The 11,288-nt window shown below is 28.6% G+C and overlaps 1 protein-coding gene across 6 annotated transcripts; it reads left to right on the forward strand.

Moving 5' to 3' along the window:
- The first annotated feature begins 380 nt into the window (after positions 1-380).
- On the forward strand, positions 381-8,760 carry LOC105828576 (retinol-binding protein pinta). Of its 6 annotated transcripts, none has more exons than XM_036287340.1 (8): positions 596-697; positions 3,703-4,377; positions 4,678-4,783; positions 4,938-5,111; positions 6,719-6,878; positions 7,258-7,363; positions 7,460-7,832; positions 8,168-8,307. In XM_036287340.1, exons 4-8 carry the CDS (start codon positions 4,940-4,942, stop codon positions 8,242-8,244), a joined length of 888 nt encoding a protein of 295 aa, XP_036143233.1. In that variant the 5' UTR covers positions 596-697; positions 3,703-4,377; positions 4,678-4,783; positions 4,938-4,939; the 3' UTR covers positions 8,245-8,307. The 6 variants fall into 6 exon arrangements, with proteins under 6 accessions (XP_036143249.1, XP_036143229.1, XP_036143233.1 ...); XM_036287343.1 differs by having other exon boundaries at positions 4,730-4,783; XM_036287350.1 differs by having other exon boundaries at positions 4,678-5,111; positions 8,168-8,760.
- The last annotated feature ends 2,528 nt before the right edge of the window (positions 8,761-11,288 follow it).

Here is an 11,288-nt window from a genome sequence, read left to right on the forward strand (position 1 = left end):
TCTTAAGATGTTAATACGGCTCTGTAATTAATTAATAACATCTTAATATAATATTTAAGATCGGTATTTATTGAATCTTATATTTAAAATTATTCTAAAACAAACTTGAAATCGTTAATAATTATCAATTTTAAATTATGTAAACAAGAAGGAAAATTTGTTTTATTAGTTATAAACTTTAAAATTGTTTTATTTTAATCAAAATTTAATTAATATGAATTTTATTTAAAAGTTTGAAAGCGCATTAGAGTGTAAATCATTTTGAAATTTAATAGATTAGTGTGTGGATTATTCTCTCTGAAACAATAATAAGTTAATTGGTATAACATCATCAAACTGATTTTACATTTTGTAGATGGCGCGAGTCTTATAATATTTATCATTAAAATGTTCAGATAGCGCAGATTCAGAGAACACTGTTGTCTACCGCGTTATCTGCTACGTCAATTATATACAGTATATATTTATAGCTTGCAGTTGTAATTTTTTTGACAAGATATTTAGTTCACAATAGTCACGATGACGACCGCGTGCAATTACAGCGACAGCACAGTGCATCCTGCTTGGCTAGAGTTGACCAGTGAAGATAAAAGATACGCAGAAGTACATTTGAACGAGACCGACGGAGTTAGAGAGAATGCCATCACGGAAATCAAACGCTGGATCGAAGAGTGCGATGAACTGTGCATACAAATCGGTAAAAATATTAATGATCCACGTAGTGGACACGTGAAAATATTGTTTGACAAAATTAGATTGCAGTTTATTAATTGTAAAATAATGAACAAATATTATTTTCAATCGCGGTTGGTTCAATGTTATGTAACATTTGAATGAAATAACACTTATTTGTTTTTGACCTCACAATAAGGAAAAAATAAAAAGTGACATAGTAAACAGCGTCTTTATTTGCGAAATAAAAATCAAAATTATATAAATTTTTTAAAAAAATATAATAAATAATGATAAACAATGACTTAAAGATGTATATGGGTTAGATAGTAAATAATATAAAAATAATATAATATGAAATTTATTCACAACTTTTGATCACAAATTTCAGATTTACTTTCCATTCTTGTTATCGTTTGTTATTTTTGGAAGAATAATTCAACCAAGCAGCTCTTTAAACACATTTATATCTTTCTCTCTATATCTGTTTATTTATTGAAAAAAGACATAATTTACTTATTTAATTTTAAAAATAATTAGATTTTATTTAAAAATTATACTAATTTTGCGGTCACTTACTATCTGATCTATGTATTTAGCGCTGTTTTAATTGTAGTTTTTTATTTTAAAGGAAATTTGTAAAATATGTATATATTGCAGATGATTTTCTTATCTTGCGATTTTTACGAGTCTGTAAGTTTGATCTCGAGAAGACTAAGACCAGAATACACAAGTTTTATAAGATGAGATCCGTTTTACCAGAATATTGTCTAAATAGAGATCCTTTTCAACCTAAACTGCAGGAGCTGCTTAATATGGGGTAACGACTATTTCGTAGTAGTATAGTTTTTCAGAGTATGTAAATGCATAATTTGAATAATTTTTTTTGTTCTACTAGTTTTCTAAAAAATCATCGCAAGTCTATTTTATTCGATTTAGAATAACTTACAGAAATTTAATTTTACGTGACATACCATACATAACACACACGCGCGCGCGTATACACACATACACACATACACACGTACATCACATTTGATAAATTTCTGTTTTTATTCCTAGAATATGAAATCAATATTTGCATCTATTAAAATGTTGTTATCTCTTTCCCGTGACTGATTAGTTTTCTTGCTGGGATAATTTCATGAACATCAACATTGACATCGTGAACTTAGCAAATGATAATTTAGAGTTAGTTGTTATTACAACTTATTTATAAAAAGTACAAAAAGCTTGAACAGTACACGCGTCTGTGGTGTCTAATCATAATAAATATAATATTATTTAAATTTTTTTTTAAATGATGCAGTTACAACTTTGCTGTTAATTGCACTCTATTGATGAAGTTCAATTATAAATGTTAATTTGTGTTATTATGTTAAACCATAAGTTTTATTAACGATTTTGATTTAATTGGAGGATCTGTAGTTTCGTTTATTCCTTGTATTTTGTATATGTAGCAAGAAGCTTCACAAACTGCGGCTTTTAATCTAATAATAAAATATTTAATTTTTTGTTAAGTTGTTTTGTTTTTTACTTTTATCATATTTTGGTAAGCACATTTTATTTAAAACTTTCAGAGATTAATAAAAATTATGATAAAATTGAAAAAGATGACTTTTGCGAAATTTTAAAATAAATATTTCATTCATATTTAGGTTGTTTTTGCCCTTACGAGAACCGGACAATCAAGGAAAATTGGTTTGCATCATACGCATTACTCGATATGATCCAAAAATATACAAATTTTCAAATGTACTTAAGGTGAAATTTAACGCAATATTAAAATAACAAGTAATATCTAAATATATATATATATGTGTTTTTATCTTTTTTTTTATGTTTCTTTGTATTTACAGAATATTTTTAATTATTGTTTCTTGTTTCTCAACCATTTCAGATTATTTTCATGTTCTTAGACTTAGCGATGAAAAATTATATCTCAGCATCTATATATGGTTGCTCATTATTCGTGGACATGACTGAATTAACTCTGTCTCACATTATTCAATGGCAAAATCCTTATACATTAATGAAATTAGCCAACTTCATGCAGGATTGCAGCCATGTAAGGGTGCAGTCGATAAACGTAATTAATGCGCCAATATTTATCAACATTGTTATAAATATTTTTAAATCATTCCTATCCAACAAGATGAAAAGCAGAATTCATGTCAACTCACACATGTTATTGAGTTGTTTTACGGATGTATCAACTAGAATCTTGCCAATTGAGTACGGCGGTACTGGTGATACTGTTCAGGAATTAACAGGTTATTGTGTGTGTGTGTGTGTATGTGTGTGTGTGTGCGCGCGCGCGCAGATGACAAAATATTAGTAATTTGCATACAAACTGCTGACAATAACAATATTAGCAAATTGATATCAACTGCGTCTGCAAATATAAATTTGCTTGCACTAAGTTTGGTACTTTTTTGTCAACAAGATTTGTAGCAAGATTTTACAAGATCTGTTTTCGTCAAACATGATTACTGGACACACACACACACACACACACACACACATTTCTTTTAGACTTAAATTTTTTAAGGCTAATCTACTATGCTTTTTGCTTTTTTACTTTTTTTCGCTTATTGCATTTTTACTATTTTGCAATTTTGTTAAAATTGACAAGAAAGACTACAAAAAAAGATGTATAATAAAAAATACAATTTGTAGATAAACTAATGTGAAAAAATAAAAATGCAATATGCAAAAACTCAAAAACAAAAAACAGAAAACAGAAATCAAAAACGTACTGTAGATTAGACTTTAAATTCAAAGAAAAATTTATGTATCTCTATATATTTATATTTCAAGTAAATATTTGTTAAAAAAAATAAAATTTCTTTTTTACTAAATAATTTTATTATATTTTAATAGTTTCAATGCTTTAGTAGATGTGTATTGTGTTATTTCAATAGATTTCAGTTTCAATTTCAAAGATATTTTAATTTCAAAGGAACCCGCAGTTCAATTAAATAATTCAATTATATTTACGTGTTAATATAAAATATATTTACTTTGCAGAATATTGGAAGAATCTAGCCGAGGAAAATCGCGACTGGTTTATAAATGAGGAAAACGACAAATTTATTCCAAAATAGTAGAGTGAGAATCAACAGAAAAAGATTGATTATAGTATGTTAGGTTTATTATAAGTATATCGTTTTTATATAAAATAGATAGATAGAATATACTGATTATTTGTTTTATATTACACTTTAATTGTTTGATCCTATGTTCAAAGAAATCTGAAACTCATAGATTAGTTTTATTTTATCACCTTATTGATAAAAAATTATTTAGATTAACGCCACAGACAATTTTTAGGAATGCTACACTAGTGCAACACTGGTGTTCTGCGTTATGATTCTTTAACATAAAAATGTAAAATAACTTCTACAATGATTTTTTTACCTTTATTTAACCTTTTATAAAAAAAACTCTATAGCAATTTTTAAGAATAATTAATTTGCTCGATTTTTTTACATTTCTTTAAAAAATCTTGCAACTCTCACAATCTCGATTCTTAGTGTCAATTACAAAAGGAACTCAGAATTGATGATATACAAAAGAACTTTTTTTGAACTCTTAAGAATCCTTTTGATGCAGAAATGGGTTAGAAAAAGACTTCATTTCAAAAAGAATTCTTTTCGAATTCGTTGTACTATCTGGGAAGATACTATATTCGTGATATAACAGGTATATATCTCTTATTTTTTACATACAATGTATTAAAGCGTGTGACTTTTCTAAGTATATTTACATATAATAAAATCTGTAGAAAAAGTCTATCTTTTTTATAGACTCAGAACCATTAAAAAACTTTTATTTTTGTCATAAGTTTTATTTACTTTATCTATTATTTTTATTTACTTTTACTAATTTTCAATAATTTTATACATATTCTATTTCAAAAGATCAAAAGCGTAAAGAATTACAGTATTAAAAAAATTAGAAATTATAATTTCTAATCGCGGTTCATCCTCTCGAGAATACTAGGTATACCAGAAGACATTCACCAAGTTTATCAAACCTGACCCGTCTACTGCAGATGGCGTGATATCCGGTTACTGCAACCAGTGCTATCACGGAAACTGATTACAGAGTACGTAGATTCCAAAGTGCACGTGCTACATTGTCTGCCGATCGTATTATTGTTGATTGTACGTCGCGCGTCTCGTTCGCGCGTTTTCGCGAAGACTTGAGTCTTTTCTCGGTAAGAAAGTTTCACATTCGTTTCGTCGCATTCACTATCATAGCAATGGCAGGCAGCTGCGATGACAGTATCGTGCATTACACTCGACAAGAGCTGATCAGTGAGGATAAGAAATATGCAGCGGCACATTTGAACGAGACTGACGAGACTAGAGTAAATGCTATAGCGGAGATTAGACGCTGGATCGAAGAAAACGACGATTTGCCTTCACAAATTGGTAATAATAATAGTGGACCCATGTGATAAACTCGTTGAAATATTGTTTGATGAAATTCAATTACGGTTCATTAATTCCGGAACAATTAAACAAAACTATCTTAGTATTGACATAATTTTACTTCTGATATTTAACTCATTCAATGAATTGAAGGATATAACAAGTAATTTGAAAAGAAAAATGAAAAGAAATCTGAAGGTCTTATAAGTAATTATAAATGATGTTAAGTACTAACACGAAAGAAAATCTGTATGACAAAGTTTGTTATAATATTACTTTAACATTTTTAAAAAATTAATGTCTTAATTGATTTTTATGTTTAATTAGTTAAGAAAGAAGAAGAAAAGATTTTTATATGTGTAAAACATAAATATGTATATTTTAAAATTAAGAATAAAGTAGAACTTCAGCAGAGAATTTTGATATTATCTTACAGAATATTTAAAATGCACATGAAAAAGAGTTAAAGTGACATATTTTGTGATTAATAAGTCTTAAGAGGCGATTGTATATTATATGTATATGTTACATTATTATCTAATTAATAAATAATTTCTTAACAATAATTTTGTCTTTAGATCTATAATGTATTTAAGATTTTCAAATTATTATATATCAAATATAACATAATAATATATGAAATATGTATATCAATGTTTGAAAAAAATTTCTTTCGTAATTAATTGTTTCTATTTGCACGTATTACAAAATTTATATTAATATAAATATATAATTTTATAATCAATGAAATAATCGATTAAAATTTATTCTGAATATATGTATACATATAATAAGAGAAAAAGTTAAATATTTGTGTACAGAGAAGAATTAATAAAATTATAATATTGTAGTATTAAAATAAATTTATTCTTAACGATTCAAATTATTTATATAATTATTAAATTTTAATCTTTCTCAATTAATATATACATTGTTTTTGTAATAATAGCTATTCATACATTCGTGGAAACTTTGTTTTTTCCTAGATCTAGGGAAGTAAGTCCTGAAGTTGTACTTCTGAAGTAGTCTGATCTACAAGAATCATACATGTATGACTTATACAATGCTTATATGCAATATTGAACGATTCGCTTAACGCTCACAATGCTTGCGAACATTTGTTCTTGATTAATGTCCGAGAAACAAGGATGAAATAATTTCAAATGCATATCTGATATATCCAGATATTTGTGTTATCCGAAGTGTCATACATATGCGTCTGTATATATAATCAAATAAGAAATATGAAACATATTATGTCTGTGCGGAATAGTTGTTCAATCAAAATAAAATATGACTTAATTTTTTTTACAGTAATAATTTATAATTAAAACACTTAGAAATATTGGCAATCGAAAGACTTTGAAATCACAATTAAAATATGTTTAAATTTAATTTTAATTAAAGAAGCAAGTTATTAAATAATCAAAAAATTTTTTTTTCTCAAAATATAATATATAATAAAAGATTTTTAATATTTTCTGTTAAAAAAAACATTAGAAGTTTGTTTCTAAAATTATGTTACTCCATGTACATATTATAATATCTAATGATAGAGATAGTAATTCAGTTGTAGTTTATTTAAAATAAATTCTTATTGCACACAGATAACTTTTTTATCTTGCGATTTTTGAGAGTCTGCAAATTTGATCTCGGAAAAACTAAGGCCAGGATGCAAAATTATTATAAGCAGCGATCTGACTTATCAAAATGGTACATGAATAAAGATCCATTTCAACCGGAACTGCAGGAATTCTTTAATCTAGGGTAACAATAATTATTTCAGAGTATTGATAAAATTTTGTTTTTTTATTTTTAATATTTTTTATCTATTTTGGATACGTAGCAGAACATTTTAAATTACGATTTTAGTGACAACATGCTTAAAATTAGAGATAAATTTTTATTAACTTTTTTCTGTTTTAGTTATATTTATTTTTATTTGCTTATTATAAGATAAATTTTTGCTAATTTCTTTTATTTATTTTTATTATATATTTGAGATAAATTTGTGGTACATTTTTTATTTCTATTATATTAAAAAAATATTTTATTAATAATTTTAAGAAATACTAATAAATGCATTACTTAAAAATTGGATATTTTAATGTTTTTAAAGGATTCTGCAATATATTTTATATTTTAGATCGATCTTGTCCTTGCGAAAGCCGGACAGTCAAGGAAGATTGGTTATTATCGTGCGCGCTACTCGACATGATCCAAGAAGACACGAATTATCCAATTTAATTAAGGTAAAGATTAAAGTGACGTAATGCTCCAAATTACTGGCAATGTTGCCATGGTAAAATATTTTTAATTCAACCACTATTTTTGAACAATTTTTTTAGGTCGCTCTTGCAGTAATAGAAGTGGCTATAAAACATTATCCCGCAGCATCTGTGTATGGTTGCGCATTGTTCATTGATGTAGCCAATCCAACTATACGCCATGTTGGGCAACTGCGACCTTATATAATAAAGAATATTGTCCACGCGTGGCAGGGCTGTTATCCCATCAGGATACAGTCAATTAGTATGATCAATGCGCCAGAATATGTTGAAATTGTTCTGAAAATTTTCAGATCTTTTATGACTGAAAAAATGCGGAACAGACTGCACGTTTACACACAGAATATGATGCACAATTGTTTCAAAGATATTCCAGATAACATCTTGCCCGTCGAATATGGTGGCACTAACGGCACACTTCAGGAATTAATAGGTAATTACTATAAATTGAGTACATATAAATATGGCTCTTACTGGACAATAAAGAATGTTGTTTATTAAGTATTGCTAAAAAAGAAATAAATTTTCATAGTTAAAATAAGCAATTGTTTAGGCATTATTAAAAATTTATTGGATATTAAATAAATTATATATTAAATACATATCTAAATTTGTATATAATTTAATGTGTGTGTGTATGTGTGTATACACACACACACATTAAATTATATATATGTATATATATATATATATATATATATATATGCATATAATACACATATATATATGTATATATACATATATATTCTATAATATTTATCTTTCTAGGGTATTGGAAGAAATTGGTCGAGGAGAATCGCGACTGGATTACGGAGAATGAGAATGATCGAACTGTTTCAAAGTAATAAATACAAAATTGCCAAAAAATATTTAATACAAACGTCGACTATGATTAATAAGATATTATAGTAAGGTATTATAGTAAAGATATTATACAATTTTTTGCAAAAATTTAAATATGATTTAATTTTTGCCAATTATACTTTATCATTTTTAATGCGTCCATTTTAGTATTAGATATGTATTCAGTATTATGAAAGACTTTTATGTAATTTTTTGCAAAAATTTAAACTTTTTTTAGTTAAAAATCTACCAAATTAAATATTAAAGCTCTTACACCAGGTGTTATGGTTTATATATAAATTTGTGTAAATTGTGTATTGAAAGAAAGTGAGTAAAATTGCAAAAATCGACAAAAAATAATTTCTGAACATTAAATTTGATAGTAATAAATCGTGATCAAAATTAAGTTATAGACCACATGAAATAATTAGGGTGAGAAACGAGAAATGAACAGTTTATAATATAATGTATCGCTGTTACGATATGCTATATGCTATATATAAAAAAATATGTACATATACATTAGTTTCATGTCCCTTTTTTATATATAAGTAAAATACAATATATATTTTTGCATGTGTTGAGCTTTTTTGCGTTGTACGTTTTTGTTTGACATTTCGTTTTTTCGCTGATGACAAATGCTCGATGGCATGCAATTTCGCTTTGATAACGACATATTAATCCGCACATAAGAATTGCACTTTATGGACGATTATAATAATAAAATATGTTTATACACAAAAAATAATTATACAAAAAATCCATATTATCGTCAAAAATTCTTTACATTATACGTTACATCATACATATACATAAATTGTTGGTTGTTTTTTTTTCCGATGATTACATTATTTATATTTATACGTCACTGAATGATTACCACATGTGACAGATAAGTTTTGCTATATAAATTATCGTAGTTCACGAGCTAATATCAGGTTATCGTGAATTAATGAAGGGTAATAATTATCGACACGATCGTAATTGTTATGGGTATCCCAAAACATACTGGTCAACGCTCGTAAAAAGGTAGAAGAGATATTAACTTATGGAATCGGCAAATAATTTAATTAATTTCTATCGTAATTGTGAACAATAAGGTTATTATACATTCACGATAGATTTTTTCTTTCGTATTATGGCTTAAGCGGTCGAGCTTTTCTCTCGGCGCACTCTCATTCGCATAATTAAAAAATTTAATATCTCGATTATTGGTGAATTATTGGTAAACCTAACCCAAGACAATATTGGACTTTTATTATTCATCTCGATCCTTCTACCTTTTTACGAACGTTGACCAGTATAATGTTTTGGGACACCCTGTATATGTGTATATGTTATATATATATATATATATATATATATATATATATATGTATACACACATATTGAAACGCATATAAAATAATTATAATATGAAAAGTATTATTATATTTTTGAGCGCGCATTGCAGTACTGTCACTTTTTATTCTCCATATTTTCGATCTCGTTGCGAGTTAAATAAAATACGTACATACTTAAAGTCATGGGCAAGTAGAATCGCACTACGATTAACCAGCTATTATCTATTAACTTAAGTAAACTTATCCCATTTTAATCCTGCGATGATGTTTACCAGGTTCCCTTCACCATGTCAGATCTCCAACAAATGGCTTCGTAAAAGTATCACACCTGGGTACCTTACGATCGCCAGTGAGGATAACGATGGTAGCATCGCTTATTGTCTGTGATGCATTAATGCGGAATGCGTTAATGCATCGCAGACAATTCATTGTGCGCGAGCGTACAAATTCTATTCGCTATATTCCGGGCGTGAATAGATGCGATGAGGGGGAATAGAATACAGTTCTTGATACTTTTTATGTGATACGCACGGCAATTAAATGCATTTTACTTTTACTTCCTTGTCGAATTATTCTTTGAACAATTCTTTGTTAGGAAATCGTTAAGTATAACCAGGACGACTTCGTTCGTTCGAAGCATCGTGTATCAAAATACTTTACCCTGCAAATTCTGTTGTCTTTGCACAATTTTACAGAATACTACTTACGTAGTTTTTACGTTAAAAGAAAAACTAATTTTTTTTCACATTAATAAATACTGCGATAAATTAATGTTACAAATCATTTAAATTATTCAAGACATCACACTGTTTCTAATATCTATGCATAAACGCTTTCTATCATTGCAGTTAAGTCATAATGTCACCGAAGATTAAATGTAAATGGAAAACGCTGATTCTATTTCCCTTGATCGCGATCCTCGAGAAGATCGATTTATAGAAAGAACCCTGGTGGGGGTGTCCTCGGGTATCCGCGTTAATTTTCACACAGACTCCGAATAAAAAATATAATCCCTATATAAACAGACGCACGAGAAAAACGCGGCAGTCTCACACACAACATCATCGTATACATTTATTCCCATTACAAACGCACACACGTATTATATATATAATACAGACATGTATACGCGCATGCACGCGTGATACGTGAGCTTTCAGAAGCACATTAAGCGCACACAGGAGCATCACATGTATCGGAGGTCCATTCGCGGCGGAGGAGGCTGCGAGAGATCGTACTGGGTGGGGCGACACATCGATATCTAGAATCGTAACCGATCTCTGCCACCGAACGTCGACTAAACGATGGCAGGCAGACGAAGAGCCTTGGGGATGTATCTTTCTCGCGAATGTCACGCGACATTTCCCTACATAGAGATCCTTGCAAAACTCCTTTATGAACGGGCACGATCCAAGAAAGAAGTGCAAGCATGTTTTCTCGCCAATGTCTTTCTTGGACCATCATCGACATTCAATTGTGCCTACGGTCTCCGCTAATTCTGTACGATTCCTAACTAACGTTCCGTTAATTTGCAGTACAGCTATGAAACAGGTAGACGAAGAAGATCGTCTTCGAAAGATCGCCTCGCTCTCGGATGAAAAACGCTAGTCCCGAGATTTAGCGACGTCACATCCGTCGAATACGCGTTCGTCACCGATTAATTCCTCTTCGGGAAACAATCGCTCCCTGATTCTGGGAGATTC

This window comes from Monomorium pharaonis, chromosome 1 (assembly GCF_013373865.1).
Source record: "Monomorium pharaonis isolate MP-MQ-018 chromosome 1, ASM1337386v2, whole genome shotgun sequence".
NCBI classification, from domain to species: Eukaryota; Metazoa; Arthropoda; class Insecta; order Hymenoptera; family Formicidae; genus Monomorium; species Monomorium pharaonis.

Coding starts and splice junctions, on each gene's coding strand:
- LOC105828576 (XM_036287336.1), top strand. CDS start 520: ATGACGACCGCGTGCAATTACAGCGACAGCACAGTGCATCCTGCTTGG. Junction 1,493..2,330: donor CAGGAGCTGCTTAATATGGG/GTAACGACTATT, acceptor ATTCATATTTAG/GTTGTTTTTGCCCTTACGAG. Junction 2,946..3,702: donor TACTGTTCAGGAATTAACAG/GTTATTGTGTGT, acceptor TTTACTTTGCAG/AATATTGGAAGAATCTAGCC.